The sequence below is a fragment of the Lampetra fluviatilis genome, chromosome 2 (assembly GCF_964198595.1).
Source record: "Lampetra fluviatilis chromosome 2, kcLamFluv1.1, whole genome shotgun sequence".
In the NCBI taxonomy this organism is placed as follows: domain Eukaryota; kingdom Metazoa; phylum Chordata; class Hyperoartia; order Petromyzontiformes; family Petromyzontidae; genus Lampetra; species Lampetra fluviatilis.
Window position 1 is genome coordinate 18,178,005 of NC_136276.1, and position 20,536 is coordinate 18,198,540.

The 20,536-nt window shown below is 48.1% G+C and overlaps 1 protein-coding gene across 1 annotated transcript in view; it reads right to left on the reverse strand.

The window, feature by feature from the left end:
• LOC144937266 (titin-like) overlaps nucleotides 1-20,536 on the reverse strand; it is a 51,581-nt gene that overhangs the window by 12,400 nt on the left and 18,645 nt on the right. Inside the window, exons 6-19 of the mRNA XM_078864678.1 lie at nucleotides 16,783-17,002; nucleotides 13,710-14,018; nucleotides 12,847-12,947; nucleotides 11,337-11,401; nucleotides 11,042-11,242; nucleotides 9,957-10,123; nucleotides 9,407-9,561; nucleotides 8,670-8,903; nucleotides 7,737-8,056; nucleotides 7,420-7,613; nucleotides 6,639-6,803; nucleotides 5,134-5,302; nucleotides 2,753-4,431; nucleotides 303-584 (exon numbers count right to left, since the gene is read on the reverse strand). Coding sequence (XP_078720804.1) covers nucleotides 303-584; nucleotides 2,753-4,431; nucleotides 5,134-5,302; nucleotides 6,639-6,803; nucleotides 7,420-7,613; nucleotides 7,737-8,056; nucleotides 8,670-8,903; nucleotides 9,407-9,561; nucleotides 9,957-10,123; nucleotides 11,042-11,242; nucleotides 11,337-11,401; nucleotides 12,847-12,947; nucleotides 13,710-14,018; nucleotides 16,783-17,002 — 4,261 coding nt within the window. The remainder of the gene's footprint in view (nucleotides 1-302; nucleotides 585-2,752; nucleotides 4,432-5,133; nucleotides 5,303-6,638; nucleotides 6,804-7,419; nucleotides 7,614-7,736; nucleotides 8,057-8,669; nucleotides 8,904-9,406; nucleotides 9,562-9,956; nucleotides 10,124-11,041; nucleotides 11,243-11,336; nucleotides 11,402-12,846; nucleotides 12,948-13,709; nucleotides 14,019-16,782; nucleotides 17,003-20,536) is intronic.

Below are 20,536 nucleotides of genomic sequence, written 5' to 3' on the forward strand. Positions count from 1 at the left end.
GCTAGAGTTCTGAATGGATTCCTAATCTCACGATATAACTCTGGTAGCACACTTGAGGTAGCATTAGGAAGCGGGTGGGGAGTGGCGAAACGGAACCGTAGCAGAAAAACATGAACCCTCCTTCGTGCAACATGCATTTGAAGTAGCTCAAGAAGTGATACGGCGAAGCTTGGACCGTGTGCATCGTTGGGAGGGCTTTGATCACGGAATGGAAGGGCAAGCCGTCCATCGTGTACAAACATTGCTTCAAATATCCCCGTTGCCCGACCAGGTTCTGCGCCGTACGGCACGTGCGTCGTTACCTTCCACAATGAGCGTGGCAGCACAGCTGACGGAACTGTCCTCAGCCAGCTCGCAGGAATAGAGGTCGGCGTCGCTTTCCTCGATGGCGAGGACGGAGAGCATGTGGACCCTGCGGTCCGAGTGCATGCGGTACTTGTCTCCCGGTTTCAGCGCCCGACCGTCCCGGAACCACTTCACCTTGAAGAAGGGCTCCGACAGCTCGCACTCAAAGGTAGCCATCGTGTCCTTCTCCTTGGCGAAGACGTCCGACAGGGGCTGAATGAAGGTGATTACCTGCTTTGCTGCAAGAGGTGGGCGGAGGTGAAAAGGGGGCCATTGCAGAGAGGTGTCAAGTACGTGAGATCATCAAGGCCATTTATGCCATTCATTTTAGCATGGTTGGCTATGTACGGTGTGAAATAAGTTCAACATACATACATACGTATATACATTGCCTTCTGTCTTTCGTTAAATACCGTAACTGTCGTTTGACATCCGACCTTCAAGGTCTGCTTTTAATGTATCCCACCAATTTTGGGTTTTAGTCTTTTCCGTGCTTGGTGACTTCTGGGCGGTCACTCCGATGCGTGTTTTTTCAGTAACCTGCTCTCCTGCATCCTGAACACGTGACCCCACCCATCCCAACCTCCTCTTGCTCATTACATCTACAGCATGTTGTTGCTATTATCTATAATGAACTTCCAAGTTGCTTATCCCATCATTCGATGAAATTCTTAGCAATTGTTTTCTCATTTGATAAAGTACCAATTCATAAGATTATTTTAATGGCAGCTGGGAGGAAACTAGAGTAGCCAGAGAAAACCAAGGTAACTTGGCCAAAATAGTGGCACAAATCTGGTCCCAAGTCCTTTTATGTATTCTTTGAATGTTGCCGTGGCCCTGCAGTAGTCAGCAGAGGCTTCGACGAAAACCGGTTTTAAGGTGTTAAACTGTAAACCAAGTGTTCAGAAGCCCTTACAGAGTATAGATTTAAGTATAACACAGAGTAAAAAGGTGCCCATAACTCAAAGTTATCGTTATATTACTATCCGAGATAAATTACTGACAGTAAAAATGTAGCAAAGTGATAGATATAAAATAAAATTCAATGATTAACAAAAATATATTACAGGACTGGTAGTAAGACTTTAACACAGGAATGGGTTCAACAAATCAGGATACAGTAATATATACTTAAACCAACGATTCAATGTCATGAAATTACATGTAATTTTGATGACACAGGAAAATAATTGTGTACGTGATTTCAAAAATCAGAGTGTAAATTATTCATATCGCATACACACACGTCTGGCTGACTTTACAGAAGGTGGCTTTTAAAACACTGCAGCATGCACGTTTAAGAGATAACGGTATTCATTGCTGAGTTACAGTGCAATGTCAATATTTCTCGGAACTATAATGAATTTAATCATCTTTAACCTAAAAAAAAAATTTTGAATCTATAAGTATTTTTTTCAATAGGGCCCTGCTACTTTTGCCCGTTTTCTTTATTGGTTGTGTCGTGTGGAAGGAGGGTAGCGTACCAGGGGAGAAACTCGTGCAACACCAGTGCAGGGATAACACGCACAACTCAACATATCCACATTAGAAACACATTTTAATGGCTAAAATGTCATAACAATTTTTATACCAGGCCTGGCGATGGAGTGCGTGCCTTGGAGCGAGGAGGTTGCAAATTACTTAAAAGCTCTTGACATAATGAGAATGAAAACGGCAGCATAACTTCTTTCCTGCCCATCTGCTTTAATTGTCGGGGCGCCTTGCACACGCTGTTCTCGATGTGTACTCGCTGTCAGAAAGTGAGCGTCTGCCTGCTGAAACTAACAATGCAGTGGGATTCATCTCCATGGGGGGTCCTAAATAACAATAATAATGAATACAATTTATAGCGCATCATTCATGCTAATTGCATCCCACAACGCTGTACATTATCTAGAAGGGCCAAATTATATATTTGTACCAAGCAAATGAAAGACCCTCAGAAAAATATAAACAATTAAAGAAATGGCGCTAAAACAAAAGGCACAGAGAAATTAGTCTATTCAGTTACATTGCAGACCACAATGTATGTATGTATGCAGGTGGGTGTCTTTGTGGGGAGCGGTAGTGTCACGGTTAGCATGCTATGCTCCGAACTCGGTGACCCGAGTTCGATTCCCGCTCACAGCCAACACCAATAACAATTATCTGAACCGGTCCTGGGCCTCCCCTAGGTCGATTCAGCCTCAAATAAGTACTAGGGAGACAAAGGTGGTCGGGCGTGGTGCACTGGCCACAACAGTATGTTAAGGCTATACGGGGATCTTTGGCTTTGTCTTTCTCAGACTACAAAACGTGCGATCGGCCAATTGCATTTCTCAATCGCAACAGAAAGGGCATATCCGACAGCGCACGAATGGGGCCCACGTCAGTGCAAAGGAAGGACAGATGGGGGCGGATTACCTACATTGCACGAGCAGGAACGCGTGGCTCGTGGTCTCCCCGGCTGCGCTCACCGCCTTGGCCATGACACTGCCCGAGTCCTGCGCCGTCACTTCCTGGACGACAAGCTCGCACGTGCTCTCCTCGGGCCAGTGCCAGTTCAGCCTCTCTGATCTCTCCAGCAGAACGCCGTTCAGAAACCACTGGCACTCGGGCTGGGGTTTGCCTTTCACCTGGACGCTAAAACGAGCCTCACCCCCCTCGGGCACCGTCTGGCTCTGGATTCGCTCGGTGAATTTCGGCGGCTCCATGCCGGGCGCCAGCTGCATGCGCTCCACCTTGTAGACCTGCGCTGCGGCCCTGCTCTCTTGCTCCAGCTCCTCCGCGGTGGCTTCTGTGGCCCTGTGGACGAGCTCCTCCCGCTTCCTCTTGAGCATCTCCTGGTAGTCGGCGTCCTTCTTGCGGCTCTTGAGCTCGATGGCCGTAAGGGCCTCAAAGTATCCTTCCTCGGTCCTGCGCTTGAACTTCCCACGGAGCTCATCTGTCTCCTCGGACTGCTTCTCGTGGGTGATCCTCTCGGCCTTCTTGAGTTTCACGACCTCGATGGGCGTGTGCTGAAGGGGTCCCTTCGGCTTGCGCACCTCGAAGAGCGCCTTCCCGGAATCCTTGTGACCGTCAGCTTTGCCCTCCAGCACAGATTTGCGCAGCACAGCCCTGAAGTCCTGCTTTGGCAGAATCTCCAGCACCACTTTGCATTCCACCGAGCCCTCCGAGTTCTCCGCAACAAGCTTCACCTCTCCCGTGTCATAGGACTTGCAGTCGACGATCTCCAGATAATGGATGCCGTCATAGCGCAGCCGGAACCGCTTGCTGCGGTGGATCCGCTGCCCATTGAGGAACCACAAGACCTTGGGCTGGGGCACTCCGGTGGCGCGGCAGTGGTACCGAGCTGTCTCCCCGTCGTACACCCGGCACGGTTCGGGGTACATCACAAAGTACGGCTTCTCCCTCGCATCCGGGACATCCTCCTTCGACACGACTGTCCCCGCCATGCCCTTCTCGAGCTCCTGCAAGCGGTGGAATCCCCTGCGCCCCTCCGGGAGCTGACTCTCTTCCACCAGGCTCTTCTCGTCCTTGACGATGAGCGAGCCCGACGTTTGGTCACAGCCGAACCTGTTCGTGGCGCGGCAGGTGATGATGCCGCTGTCCCTCGGGTAGGCCACCTCGTAGTCCAGGCTGCAGTAGCCAAACTCACAGACGATGCGGAAGCGGTTAGCGGCCTGCAGGGGCTGCCCGTCGTGCAGCCACTCCACCACCATGTGGGGGTCCCCGATGGGCGTCATCTGGCACTCGAAGTGCACGGGCCCAAACTGCTTCAGCCGCACGGACGTCAGCTTCTTCTTGAAGTAGGGCCTCTGTTGGGTCTCCTTGTCGTAGAGGTCGCCCTCGTTCCACTGGTCCTGGCCGTGGCGCAGGTGCAGCGGCTCCAGCACGGGCGGAGCGATGTCGCGGTACACGCCCTTGGGGATGATGAGCTTGCGCTCGGGCTCGGGCTGCCGGTCCGATAGCATTGCCTCCACCTGCACCTTGCAGCGCGCCATGGTCCGGCCTGCCCGGTTGAGGGCTATGATGGTGTACCAGGCCATGTCCGAGGGCTTCGCTGAGTAAATTGTCAGTGTGCTTTCCCCCTTCGTGTTTTCCACCCTGTGCGGAGGAATATAGGACACGTAAATAAATACAATTACATAGAGAATCTCTGATGGCCCATCTGAATATGCAGCTGGGTAAAGGTGTAGCAGAGTACATACAATGCTAAGGTTGTGTGTCTAAATTCCAATAGGGGTCAACTCAGTCCATCATTTATCTGAGGTTTATAAAATGAGCACCGTCCTGTGACAAGTCAACAGACGTCATTTGCGCATGCCTGAAACTTTCCACAGGAATGTGAAATTTCCACAATTGGTTCAAGACCACCAACAGAGATTAACGATCACTACTCTTCACATGGACTGCTAATCCTAACGCCACTTCAGTAGGATTCTATTTCCCGTCACTATAGCTGTAACCCTTCATGACCAGAGAAGAGTGGACATCAAAAGCAAATGTAATAATATTCATTTGACCTCTTTCTAACAATCATTTGAAGATAAAGCCAAGTGAATAGATGCACTCCTCTTAAGAACCTGGTTAAGTCATGTTGCTGGCTAGATTCAAGGCCAGGACCTGAGTAGTGTCGACCTGTTGCTTTGCGATGGCCCTGACGAGCCCTCTTGCACGTCCGAGGCATCTTCACGACACTTCATCGCCAGTGCGCACTGCATTTTGTCGCATGGAAATGCAAGGGGTGGAAGGGCGTGCATACCAGACCAGCCAGCAGAGTGTGTGGAGAGGGTGCAAATTGCTCACTCGTAGTGTGGGAATTTGTGCGGGAAGATGATGTCGTTGTTCCTCTGCCAGACGATATCGGGGGTGGGGTTGCCGATGGCGCGGGCCGTGAGCTGCACGGCGGAGCCCTCCTTCACGCACACGTTGTTCGGCTTCTCCACAAAGCGAGGCTTCTCCAAGCGCTCTTTGGCTGTCGGCAGAATCAAAAGCAGGGAGAGAGAGAGGAGATAGAGCGCCGGCAACGACTACAGCCTGACGGTGCACGGCCGCAAGAGTCACGCGTCGTCGCGCCAGGGTTTTGTAATGGCACGGTGACGACCAAACGGTGAGCGACGCAAAATGACGACGACCGTTGCCCAGTGGCGGCTCCTGCAAAATCTCTCAGGGGGGGCAAATGTCTGGATGATTGATAAGGCCCACCCATGCAATGAATAAATTAACAGCTTAAGCATGTAAAGGCAACTTCACTTCTTTAATATTAATGAAAAATAAAGTGACTCTTACAATACATTTTGTTTGTTTCTATACTCACTATTAAAACAAACCACTCAAGTTTATTTATTAAAGATTCCACTAGGTGGCGATAAATTATATTGTTGGATGAAACGTGCTTACGTATGATGACGTTAGCACGTATGATGACGTAAGCACGTTAGTGCATGCCCTCCCGGAAGCCATAGAGAATGCATTGCAGCGCCCCCGTTCGAAAAAAAACATCTTTGAATGTAAGTCTATGGGGCCACTCGGGGCGATTCTCAGCCGGAGTGAAATCGCCCAAAAAGAGGCGGTACTCCACAGAACGTGACATGACGCTGATTGGACTATATCCAGAGGCTGACAGTGATGGCTAGCGTGACTCTGTGGTTGAATGACATTGGTGGTGCGTTGCCCAATCGCCCTAATGAAGAAACCGCCCCTGCCGTTGCCTAATATTGAGTTATCGAAAACCTCAACAATGACGTTGAGCCAAAGCTAAAGAGTTGCCATACTTAAATCAACATTGGCAACACTTATCTCACTGAATTGGCCTCCAGTGTGTGATGGCAGTTGCCAGTAAGTCCACTGAATAGCCACTGTAGATTTACTCGAAAGTATAAGTCATTGCATTTTACGTGAATTAGATACAATCGTGAAATAACGTGAGTAATCGGACAAAATCAAGCTGGAAATAACCACTGTGGAATTACATTGAATTGCTGCTTTTAAAACCTTGCCATCCCAGCACTGGAATAGATATAAAAAGAGTGGTCAGAGACATTCTACCACTGGCTCTAAACAGGTGATTGCAGCCCCCCCCCCGGATTCTTGTTTGAGCGTGGAGACACCTTGACCTTACATTGAAAACACATTTCTTTAGAACTGTTTTTTGTGTTTAGTTTGTTGTCCTTGCCCCCGCACCTCTGATTAGCACAGTTCAACGACCTGAATGTAACCTTTTGACTTCTACTCTTAAAGTGAGCGATGAACAGATCGAGATGGACGGATGGGTGGGGGTTTGCGTTGTGCTGTGTGGTGCGCCGACGCACCCTCCACAACGAGCTCTACGCTCACAGACGTGGAGCCTCCTTTGTTCTGCGCGACCACCGTCCACTCGCCAGCATCCGCTGGGGTCGCCGGCACCACGATGAGCGACTGCGTGCCGTCCTCCTTCACCACCACCTTGTGCGTCTGGTCGTTCAGCACCTGCTTGCCTGCCACGCAAATCCCACCCACCGATGAAGGTGCGATCACGCGGACACTGCAAGGGCTTGCAAACGATCACGTTTCTAATTTTTTATTTTATAAGATTGGAATAGGTCACGTGATATCGGAACTGGTTCTGGGCCCCCCTCTATGCCAATTCAGCATTAAATGAGTACTTGGTGTGTACACTTCAGTACTGAGGAAAACAAAAGTGGTCAGGGCATGGTGTTTGCCACAATACCCCAAACCTAATGAGTGCTCGCTACGGCATTTGCACCAGCAGCAGTCTGTTAGGGCTATACGGGGGATCATTTGTCGTGTATGTATAACTGCCACTAATAGGTGCAAAATGTGGTGTAACCCACACATGAATTGAACCCCTAGTGTCTAAAAGCAACGAGTGTAGAATATCAAGGTATGGGACCATGTAAATTCGTACTATTTTGCCGAACGGTTACAGTGGTTCAACTGTGGATAGGATTGGTTCCTGCCTCAGAACGTACATTCAGGGCCAACAATTTGAGACGACCTTTAATTTTCACTTCAAATCTGGCTGAGCCCAACATCCTTCACGTGCGCCTTTCCGTTCACCCCTCACGCCAAACCCACGTGTCCTGCGCGTACCATTGTGGAACCAGAACGTGTCCGGCATGGGCCGGCCCACGACGCGGAGGTCGAAGCGCGCCGTCTGCCCCTCGGTGACGCTGGCCGACTCGGGCTTCTGTACAAACATGGGCTTGTGCAGCCGCTCCACCAGGATCTCCGCACTCGTGTCCTGAAGCGCCCCCACCGGCTCTGCTCGCTCAGGGGACAGGGGCCTGCATCCCGTGGCGGGGCAGAAGATGAATCAGGATCCGCCGAGGCACAGGATGCCCCCTCTCGCACGGTTGGTTACGTACGGTGCGAAAGAAGTTCCGCATACACGCAAGAGTGGACCTCACCGTTGGGACCTATTGGCAGGAGGACGAGGAGACTGCGAGGCTGAACCTTGGGTGCCGGGCCAGGCCGGCATGTGGATCTGCTGGCGTGCCGGAGACATGGGCGAAGGCAGCCCCCCAGCCCCGTTGCCCGCTGGCTCAATGGACAGCTTGGCGGAGCACACGGCATTGCCGGAGGAGTTGCAGGCCAGCACGGTGTAGATGCCCTCATCCTCGGGAAGGATGCTGGGAATGTGCAGCTCCACCTCGCCCTGCCTCGTCGGGCCCACCAGCTGATAGTGAGGACCCGTGAAGATCCGCCGCCCATCCTTGTACCACAGGATCTGGTTCGCAGGGAAGGTCAACCAAGGGGTGCATGAACTTGTGCAACAATTAGCAATGTAGCTATTAAACATATAAACCGATGTTTTGTTGTTCCAGATAACTTTGGTAAGTTGACACAGTTCACCGGTGCACCTTGCCGAAGTGTTTTCTAAAGACACGATTTACTGCACTGCTCACCTAGAGAAATATTGTGATGTCAAGTTTAAGTAAAGATACCCATGTGCTGACATCAGCATTGGTGTGGTACGCTTCTCCCTTGGCAGTCTTCTACTGGTGGTGAGGGTTTTCACATTTATATGGCAGGGTTAATTATTTCTCGGAAAACCTCTGATTGTGCTCATTTAATCTCATATCAATTCGAATAAACTAATCGTAAGTGCAATCACTTAGTTTGAATATCAATCCAACAGAACGCAAATTTCTGACAGATTTTCACCAGCGTTAATTCTAAGAATGGAATTACATATTCACGTATCCAGTTATTTATTTTCTCACCGCATTTACCTAAAGGCTAATCATACTCAATGTCACAGGCATCCACAGCTTATCAAGGGGACTTGGGTCTCGGGACGTAGTAAGTCCACCCCTGTCTGGGGGAGGGTGCGAGCGCACCTTGGGCAGGGGATGCCCTGAGAGCTGGCAGAAGAAGGCCGCGGGGAAGCCCTCCTGGACGCGTTGGCTCACGAGCCTGCTCTCCACGGCCGGCTCGAAAGAGGGGCCGCTGTCCTCGCTGTGCCGGGGGGGCCCCTCGCCGTCCTCTGCCAGCAGCTCCTCCAGGCTGAGGCCCACGAGGCGGTACTCGATCTCCCGCATCAGGCGCTCCTCGAAGGACGAGAGGCAGGAATCCTGCGGCATGGGAGCACAGGGGTTACCGGGCCTGTCGGGTGACACTGTGTCCCTTGCCTGTGTGCACATATGTATGTTGAACTTCTTTCGTACCGTATGTAGCCAACAGTGCATAAAAAAGCAGTTCTAAAGAAATTAGTTTTCAATCTTGATTTAAAAGTGCATCGCTCAGTGGCTTCCGAATATCGGAAGGAAGAGCATTACAGATGGCTGCAGAAGTGCATCCGAAAGCGCGCGCGTATATGCTTGAGCCCGTTTTCCATACGAAGCCAGTTGATGGGCTCTTGGCTGCTTCAAAATGGACGTGCAGATGCATGTAACACTCAACTATCAACTGTGTAAGTATCAAAATTTCCAAAGTTAGCTATACTTTGCAAACGCTTACCACATGTGACAAATACATCACTCATATAGCCGTGAATGTGGTATTACTGTACGCGACATGCACCTTGAAAAATGCAACCCCTGTGTTCTATGGTATTCCATTATCACGTGGAACTCACCTGTCTGTCCACAGTCGGCCTGGGCACTTTCTTCAGCACAGTGTGCGCCCGCGGAAACTCCGGCATGTGTGTGGCTGGGGGTGCTGCATGAGGGGCAATACCGTTCTTCACTGGGTTTGCTTTCCCGGTCTGATGCAGGTGCGCTTGATAGTCATCTATTGAGCAGTACAGGGTACACATTCAACCACATGGTTAAGCAAATGTTATCATGAGCGAGTTTCAACGTTGTGATATTGCTAAGTCTGCCGGTTTGTCGATTATCAAACCATTAGCAAGTTGCCTGGGCTTGCAAAAGGACTTGACAACGAGTAAAAAGGGCCCGATGCTGAAGCTGATACGACTATATATTTCCCCCTGAATCATTTGGGATGAAATCGTAGCTCTGGTGCTGACTGTGTAAAGAGGTGCATGGTTCTGGCAAGGGAAAGAGAGTGACGTGGATGCGCACGCACGATGGCATCGATGCCATTGCTGCCGTGGTGACCTCTTGACCTTGACCTCCATGGTTACCGTAACCACCAGGATGTGCGTGCGTTTTTTTTTTCCCCACCGCCGTGCAGGTGCGTGTACTTGCTGTGGTTCAGCAGCAGCACGGTGGTGCTGGTCTCGCCGTGGGGGTTACGGGCCACGCAGGTGTACTCTCCCGCGTCGTCGGCGAGCATGAAGGAGATCTCCAGGCAGCACTCCCCACTCTGCGCGTCGAACTTCGTCTTGTACCTGCGCAGAGCGGCCGCGCAAGTTCAAGACGAGCGGAGGCTCTTCCGCGGCGCGGACGCATGAAGCCTCAAGAATTACCTGTGAGACTCACGTTTCTTTTCTCCTCACAGTGTTGTTTTTTACCTGCTGTAAATAAGTCGCTCACTCCTATTTACTGTAGTGCACCGGCAGCTCCGAAAGTTACTTACAGCCGTGCAATGAGAAGCAAGTGGGAAACTGATAACAACCATCCGAGGTCATTATAATTTTATTTACGATGGGGGTGTTCACTAAATGGTGTACATTACACCATTTCTCTCACAGTTTCTTGGAGTGTTTTCCCCCCAGAGCTTTTCAGTGGGGTGTCTCACTGATTTGAACCCTTTGGCGTTGACGTACGATGGTTGGGATGGCCAACATCAACATAGCTGTTAACCCATACGGTTTACCCGTCCGTATTCTTGTACAGGAAAATTGAGTTTTCAGGTCCATACGGCGTACCGCCGTTTCAATACGGGCAAAATAAATAAATAAGATGTCTCTTTGTTTGTGTTTCTCCCTTGTGATGGAATTTTGGAGGATGAACGTTGAGATTTATAAGGGGCACGGGGTGACCAATAAGGTCTGAATTGGTGTGTAATAAGGTAGTGCACTGATAATGGGTTGATAGGTACGCATCAACGTAGCACTCAACATTTCACCCGCTCCATGCTGTGACATATCGTCACAATTTAGGGACACGATTTCGTTTGCAAATATTTCATCTTCGTATTGCTTCCGCCGTCGTGCCTGTCATATGGCATAGCGGCCGCAAGGTTTGCGCGCGTCGGTTTTGGGGGAGGGAACTGTTCGACGTCAACGGTTCGAAATTCCCAAACGGATTCAGTTTCTCACAGAAATCGTAGCAGTCAGCAGCAGCAGCGCGACCGGATTCCCGACCTGTATCCGGAAGAAAGTGGGATCCCTCCTTTCTTCCAGTAGACGTGGGGCGGTGGCTCCCCGTGCACTTGGCAGACGAACGCCATGCGGTCGCCCTCCACCAGCAGCTGGGGCTCGGCCAGGCGCACAAACACGGGCTCCTCGCCGGGGAAGTCGACCGTGCAGGCCTGGGTGGGCGAAGCCACGCTCGTGCGCTCTCCACTGCGGCGGCGGGGGGGGGGCAGGGGAAACGACGCGCGGGGACAGGTAGATCGGTTTTCAAGTCACCCAGGCGGCGCGCGCTGTCGATCCGCACGTCACAAAGCAAGTCTCGTCAGAGGTCTCGAAGGCGCGCGCGATGCGGTTGACCGTCTTTGTTCGCTGCGAGGATGACCGGAGTTCGCGTGACGGTTCATGCTCTTCGACGAGGATCAGCAAGGTATTGTGGTTCATTTGCGACAACTCAGCGTGATTATTTTTTCAGGGTTGAAAAAAATGCTTATCGTTTTGTAGAAAACGTTCATACAGTTATGTTTATAATACAGTTTTTTGGGGTTAGAAATATAAATGTGTCATTGAACCCGCCACCACTCGACACAGCCATTTAGTAAGGTTTGTCACATAAACAGAACATGCCACGTTACTAGTACAGCACACCTGTGTGTTGGAGAGCCAAGCCACAATATTTGTGTAGGACTTGAAATGTTACGCGCCACGCGTTCTGTTGCTAGGGGAGCGAGCAGCGTACAGTGGGGGCAACTGAGGATACAGTTGTTGTTGTGTGCCAATTAAGGGGTGAGGTCATAAGAGACACCACAGGTGTTAAGGGTAATTGAGGACGCAGGCCGGTGATTGGTCGAGAGGGTGAGTGGTTGATGGCTGGCGCTGGAGTGGCGACGATTACAAGACGACGTGAGGCTGGGGGCCTGGGGGCGAGTAACGAAGCGGGGGATGAGATAATTAATTGGGGCTGATTGGTTCGGGTATAAAGGCACAGCGTAACGGAGAGACGGGGAGTCTTGGTTGGGATTGGAGCTGGAGTGGTTGGGGCCCCGGGACAGAGACGAAGCAGCAGTGAGCAGGAATAGATACGATAAGGATAGAGAGAACACAGTGTACGGTAGCAATGGGTAGAAGAGAACACAGTGTACGGTAGCAGTGGATAGAGAGAATACAGTGTACGGTAGCAGTGGTAGCAGTGGATGGAGTGAGTACAGAGTAGGGTAGCAGTGGAGTAACGGACCTTGGGAGAGAAGGAGAGTGAGCGAGCGAAGTCGCGGAGCGGAGCGAGCGAATGGAGAGACATGGAGTGATGACGAGGAGGAGGTGTGAATAAAAGAGACGAGAAAGACAAGAAGCTGTCGCATCAGTACGAGTCCTACATTTGCAACCTGAGTACGACGTTTTGCCAGTAATTACATGTTAAACTCAGTTATGTTTATGTCTGTGTGTGTGTGTGTTTATGGCTTTGTTTACTGTCAAGTGTTTACTCATGTGGGGAAAATGGTTGGATTGTTAATTTAAAACTATTTCTTTATCAACTGTCTTTAAATGTCCCACTTTTCTCAGGGCACCACAGTGTAAAGAGTAATCTCCAACGATAAAGTCAGTCAATATTTCTGCCCTCTTGGTCTGAACTAATGGTAATATCTGGAAACAACAGTCTGTTTAATATTTTTATGTATCCACTGCAATGCAGCATTCACAACAAATGTGATGGAGTCTTTGTATTAACATCTCTCATTCCGCTTTGGGCAGTCGCCCCAAATGTAAAAAAGTTTTTTTTTTTACAAAAAGCATCAAAACAACATATTTACGCAGAATACGGTGTCACGGAAGTGCGCTACGCACTGCATGCTGGCCTGGGTGAGCACAGTCTCGGTGAAGTTGTCCACGTGATGCTTTGAGCCCTCGTCATCTTCAGAGACTGGGCCAGAGAACAGAAAGCGGCACACAGCAAGGGGAGAGCCTGTCACAGGTCATCGCGGGAGGTTGCTTGGGGCGAGTTTGGGAGGCACATGCCTGTAGTCTGGTTGTTCAAGGCAGGGCTGGTGGGTCATGCAAAAATAATCACGTGTGTACGATTATTGTGATCAATGTAAAATTAGTCTTCCCGAGCAAATTGGCGCCACAGGGAATTTAATATTTAATTTAGATTTAACATTGATTTATGTTTGTGCAATATTTTCCATTTCTCAGGTGATAGTTATTTTAATTTTTGTGCTCATATCTATTTATTCATTGGCACGTCTCATAAACTTTGCTGGCTGAGTTGACAGTGCAGTAAGCTAACCGCTGCACCACTACTCCATCCTCTCCCTCTATAGGGCAATCATTATTGACCTCCTACTAAGTGGCAATCGTTTTATCGTTCCCGGAGGGATGCACATTCATGTTGAACCCCGCAACCACAGTTTGAGCCTGCAATCTTACAAATGCGTGCCAAGCACCGTAACCATAACGCTACCAGTATTCAGTGTTTAAATTCCCTACTCATCTTTTTGTATGTACGTTGAACTTCTTTCGCAGCGTACATAGCCAACCGTGCTAATCGAAGGTGCATGCGAATACAACGACACAATTTGCTCCTGCTCGCCGTCAAAACAAACACCGCTGGAATTTATTTAATTTCTTCCCTTTCCCCCCGACACGAGAGGGCTCGCGACCGCCCCCCGGCGCAGCCGCTCACTGTGCACGGTGAGGAAACAGGAGGTGGTGTTGACCCCGGCGGGGTTGCAGGCCCGGCAGGTGAAGCGACCGCTGTCCTCGGGGAACGCCTCGCTGATGGCGAGCGTGGCCACGTCGCCCTCGTACGTCGCGCGGAAGTCGGCGGAACTGTGGATGAGGAACTCCTCGCGGAACCATTGCAGGACGGGCGGCGGAGTCCCCGTCACGTGGCACTGCATGCGCACCGGTTCCCCCTCCATGACCGCCACGTCCTGCAGATCCTGCGCGGCCGCGGAGTTGGAGGGGGAGGAAGAGAGCTTGGGCACGTGCACTGAACCCGGCGAAATACACGGCCAACTGTGAGACCTTCCCCCGTAAACTATTGGTGGCCGCAAAGGGGTCGCTTGACCGAGCTTCGCTTCACCACGCCGGTCGTTGCAAGTTGGTGAAGTGAGGGGCGGGGGACAGGAACATTTTAGATATCCAGATTTTAAGCTTTCGTGACTGCAAGGATTCATATTCTTAGGTTTTTTTCGGTAAAGTCACGTAGGTAAAAAATTTAAATTAATAAAAGTTAAACAAAAATAAAATAAAAATTACGACGTTTCGGAGGCAACACAAGCGTGTGTTGCCTCCGAAACGTCGAAATTAAAATTAATAAAAGTGTTGCCTCCGAAACGTCGTGATTTTAATTTTATTTTACTTTTTTTAATTTTAATTTTTTACCTACATGACTTTACCGAAAAAACCTAAGAATATTTTAGATATCACTCGCCACTGATGTTGTTAGCCGTGGCGAGGAGTCGAACTCCGGTTGCTGGGCTAGTAGCACATTGCACTGACCACTGTACTGCCCCTTTACCCACCCCCATCCCCCCCAAGACACAGATATCAATTTTAAATAGACACTGCAAGCACTTTACAAAATTAGTAATAACATTTTCTATTCACCTTCCTAATGTGCTACATGTAATACTATAGGTAAAGTGCATGCAGTGGCAGCTAATCGTGATATAAACGATCAATCTAAATGAAAACAAGAGCAGGACACTTCAGCGCAATGTTTTTCACAACAATTGAAGGATTTCTCTTTACCTAAATTACAAACTGTTTCGATTTGATGTCTTCCAAAGTTTATTTTTTGGGGGGGTGGGGGATAAATGCAATTATATAGAACTGAAATAAAAAAAACTCGAGGCAAAATTTCAAGCATGAATTACGCGGCGTAAAAATGGTGTTATCGACAGAACTCTTTAAGTTCCAAGTTTAAATCACACAAAACAAGGCGCGCATCCTCCCTTCACCATAACGTACCGCTGTGAAGACCGGGGGCATCATGGCCATCTCCGTAGGGTAGTCTGCTGTTGGTTCAATAACAGGCATCTACCAGATGAACATAAAATAATAATAAAATAGGTTATTATTTCCGAATACCACTATAAACATACGTTGTATCATTTATATACACGTTTTCTAAAAGTGGCATTCAGACCGTGAGTTTGCAAGATCAGCTGGAAACAAATTTAAAATATCTTTCTGTTCACAAAGGCATGGGTTGGTGTTTATCGCTGTTTGTGGTCCTGAGCCAGTGGTAGCCATTCAGCATTCCTATGGCAGGGGCCAGTCTCTCCAGAGGACATCTGAAGTTGTGTTCCCAAATCGTGGTAATTATCATTCCCACCACAAATGGTTTTGAAGACACAATTATTATGTTTATTTGTACACCAACGATAGAGCCACCTATTTGGATAACATCAGTTGTATTTACTCAAAAAATATGGCACGTATTGTGTTTATAAAAAATAAACTCATTTTCTGAGCCAACAAAACCAACAATTTGGTCTGCAGCAGCCATGCAGGCCAATGTTAATAATCATAAATAGGAAGGGGGTTCCGAATTTTAACCCAACTTCTGAGCATGATTGTCGCCACATTTTATTGTAAAGCACGTTTGGTTTATAATAGTTAAAACTATGAAATTGAATACAGTAATGCCACATGAGTCTTCTTCAACTAAAGACGCAACTTGTTCACCAAAATTGCTCTTTCTAAAGCAAATTACCCCTCTATAACCATACATTTATTCGCAGTGTTCACCTTTACAAATACCAAAGCAGCATACTAATGTCAATGATAGGATGCCACAACAAAAAACAACAACATGAGGCCAAACTACAATGAATCGTAATTCAGGGGATTATTATATAACCAATTACTAATCTTCAACTGTGATTTTTAATCGAAGATAAGCAACTAACAATTTCACCACTGAGTTATCAAGGCGGATGTGATCATTATAATTAGGATAAAATCACAAGTAATAAACTTTAATAAAGTCAAACGATGTCAGTGTTAGGTTGAGTTAGCTCAAATCCACACGCACCATTGCTGACAGGTACATGAATTCTGTGGTTGTTCTCCATCCTGTTAGTGTGCTTCAGCTTGACCCTTGCAGCGTTAAGGATTCCGTTTGATCTTTAAGTATCCTTAAGCGGAGTGTTTCTACGTGGCTGACGTGAAGCGTGCTACTTGGCACATTATTTGAAGTGAATTGAAAACAGACATGGTGCTTTGGAGTAAGAGAAAATGGTTGATGTGCTGCAGTGGGAAATGTGTGCTACCAATAGCAGTCTCGTGGCTTGTGATAATTTACAATAATATTTGATTGGATGCTAGCCAATCCACGTTTGTTAAGCCACGTGAGAAAAATGTCTGCACTCTTGCATGTATTCCCTCGCATTTTTTCGTCCAACGAAACAAACTTTGGATCTCCAGAATATCACCCTAACAAGTGGGAATATGAGCACATTTATATTTCACTCAGCGGTAGAAAAACAGGAGCCAAATTCTGCGACAAGGCGACCCGCCTAAAAACAAGCAGGAAGTCGTGTTTCTGGTGTCTAAAAAAAAACGGGCTTCTCAGAATATCTACCACACTCGGCATCCAATTTAAACTCTTGGGATGAAAATATTCTCATCCATGGTGACAAACAACCATGAAGGCAATCGAAGATGTCAGACCTCTTCCATTCTCTGGCCTTTCACGTCAGAGCCACGTTCAGCTGTCATCATCATCATCCTATGCTGAGGCTGACGCTGCTGCTGCTGCGGCGGCGCGGAAGCGGGAACGCTGTACGATCTCCGTAGCTCAGGCTGACCGGCGACGTCTACATTTCCCTTGCCATCCTCTCCTTGAGCTTGATCGTACTTTGACCCGGGAGCCCGCACTGGGCGTGTGATGGGCTCTCCCGAGCACTCTGCGAGATCCTTTTCCAGGGAGGCAATAGCGCCTCCCTCAGTGGAGAATTGAGGGCTCTGGGAGGAAGGCACCGGGGGGTCGAGGGGGGGTGAGCAGATCTCTTACACCAACCGCCACGCGTGCCCCAGCTGAAGCAAGCGTATGGGCAATGAACCGTGGAGCCGGGTCATGGGTGGTGGTCATGATGATGGTGAATGAAATCATGCTAAATATGAAGATTAGATTTTTAAAAAAATGATAGTAAAAAAAATCACAGAAGCAACAACTGTATCGTTTTAAAAAGGCAATGGCTTGTTATTCCAGGTGAGTAAACAGTACATTCGATCTTGTGAGGTAAAAGTCAACGCTTTCCCGTGCTCAAATGAGAAATAAGTGCCACTTAGCGAAATTGGCACCCCTCAGGTAGAGGTGTAAATTTCACATTTTCCACGGCAGGTGCCAGTCTCTATATCGGGCCATCGTTGATTTCCTATCGAGTGTTGCTCATTATATTTACCCTGGAGGGACGATAGCGTGAGTCAACTCGCACCTCGGATTTGAATTCACAGCATTTGAGCCATGAACGAACCACCCCCACCTATACGAGTCTGTGGTAAATACCCATTATTTTAGTGTCATATTTAGATATTTAGAAAAACTGTCCAATGCTTTATATGAGTGAGGCAGAGCCAATGCACGGGTTGACATTGAACCATGATTTAAAATGACGATAATCCATGACTGGAGTTAAGGGTTAAATTAAGCTGTGGATTATAGAGATGTCATTTAGATGGAGTCACTGATTACCCCATTTTGGCAGAATGACAGCTAAATTTGCGGAAACTGGTCCGTCTTTTACAACTCCAACTTGCCACTTATGTATGTTACTGTATGTCGAACTTCTTTCACACCGTACGTAGCCAACCGTGCTATTCGATGGCGGGCACATGGTGGAATGGCCCAGAATGGGCACGACTACGATACAACGAGAGCGGGGCCACGGAATTGAATGAGCCCCACTCTGCTATGTAATTGAGTGAACCCCACTCTGCTATGTAATTGAATGAGCCCGACTCTGCTATGTAATTGAATGAGCCCCCACTGCTATGTAATTGAATGAGCCCCACTCTGCTATGTAATTGAATGAGCCCCACTCTGCTATGTAATTGAATGAGCCCTACTCTGCTATGTAATTGAACGAGCCCCTACTCTGCTATGTAATTGAATGAGCCCCTACTCTGCTATGTAATTGAATGTGCCCCTACTCTGCTATGTAATTGAATGAGCCCCACTCTGCTATGTAATGTGAATGAGCCCTACTCTGCTATGTAATTGAACGAGCCCCTACTCTGGTTGGAGTTGGTCCCCCCCATCCACGGGGCGATGCAGAGCCACAGTGTGCTCACGGACAGGAGATGGAATTGGTGTTGTGGAACTTTCCAAGTAGCCAGAGACTTATTTATTCATGAACAACAACCCCCACCTTGTCTGCACAACATGCCTGCCGTGTCCTACGCTGTCATATTCGCGCTTATGCTCCTCTGTCGTGTATTAAACCTCTCGCCGTTTGGCCAAATCACACGGAATGTGCCGGATTCCATCAGACATGAGAAGCTGAGCAGGTTTGTGCCTGCATAGCGCGTAGATGGGGGTGACCACCAAGTCCAGAACAAATGCAGTCTCGGCGCTGTAAGCAGTAGGGGGCAGTGCAAAAAAAACATTGCTGTTCCATACTCTGCTATTCCGTAACTCGCATGGACCAGCGTGGTGAAGTATGGTCAAATAGCCCGTGCTACCTGCAAGATATGAGGAGGCCCCCGTTCTGCAGTGGATCGACAAACGGGCTGCGAATGTACAACGGTGAAAGATCCTAATCTTCACACGTCATCTTGCTCCGTGTTCGTGGCTGAAAGTAACGTTATCCATTCTGTGGACTATGGTCCTCAAAGAAGACACCACCATCGGCAAAAAATTATATTTGCATGTATGTGTGCTATAGATACATGTGTTTTTTTTTAAAGATTCACGCTATTGAGTAACAGGGTTTATGAAATTACGTGAGCAAAGAGAACACCATCGTAAAGAGATCATCCAGGACAACCTGCCACAAACTCTCCGGTTAAAGTGCGCAGAATTTTCTGGAAGCGACGACAGCGTGATTCGTGCAATTGTTCGATCAAGTTGCCGGTCAATACGCTTTTACCAGCCGAACTTGTAAAAGGATGTATTGATTTTAGAATCTGTTTAGTCACCCATCCCTGGTGGTGGAGAAGCGTGTTGAGTGAGAGCTGCTACGTGAAGTCGGGTACACGTGCCAATCTCGTGCAAAGCAGAGATGACTTAAACGCAAACATGCACAGGGGCGACGACACTGGCTTAATAAGTAAGCCACTTTAATCACAGGTCAAGTTACATTCTTGCAATAACCGTTAATCCTGTTTGTACCATATTTTTCAAAGTACGAGTAATTCCTCGCTTAACGCTGTTTTGGCTTGACGTGGCATTTTCAGGAACGCGTCTGTCGCGTTAAACGAAGAATTACTGTGCAGTAGAATGATTGGAATCACTTTTCAGACACCTTAATTCATGCAAAATGTTATAACCATATGCATTCGCACTAAATCAACACTTGTGCTCAATATTCTTAAGATAATCATAAGGCAGGTGAAAGATATCACAATGTATGGAACGAGGTAACAAACACCTCTGCGTAATGTATTTACGAGTAATTAATGGAATATGTAAAGATATATAGGAAAACTCCTTGCAACTTGTTTCACACATTTATGCATAGGGTTTCACCACTCAAGATTCTGTTCAGAACAAATAAAGCATAACCACGTGAATGACGATTACAAAAACTGAAACACACAGCATATGTAAGTAATTGGAAAAAAAACTGCAACAAAATAAGTGTGTACACTTAATAGAAATAGGTGTGTACATCAAAAACCATTTTGTATTAAATGGTAAACACCAGAGGTGGGACAAAGTCATTGTTATGCAAGTCCAAGTCGAGTCGCAAGTCATCAAATTCATGACTCGAGTCTGACTCGAGTCCAAGTCACATGACTCGAGTCCACATCTCATAGGTGGGACAAAGTCATTGTTATGCAAGTCCAAGTCGAGTCGCAAGTCATCAAATTCATGACTCGAGTCTGACTCGAGTCCAAGTCACATGACTCGAGTCCACACCTCTGGTAAACACTGTATGAGCTCGTGGTATACAGTGCCTTACCAGGGGACACTTTCTCCAGAGGATGACCAATCTGGCCCATAATGATAATCGGCTATGTTAAACCTCAGCATAATAATAGATAGACATTCGCCAATTTCTCCTTATAAAAAAACAGATTACCAAGTCCATTAACATATCGATAATCTGGAAAAATGTTTTCCAGCAAAATTTGTTTAAGTAGGCAAACCCTGGACAGATATTACAGGCTTGACTCCATCTCATCAACAAGTCTCTCCAATGAATCCTGCCCAGTTGGCAGATGTTACAGGCAAAAGTGCACTCTGTCAATTGCTGTGGGGCCTGCTCAGCGGAGAATAGGACATTTGTCCAAAAATATTCAAAATCCACTGCCATGGACAATTATGAATAAAAC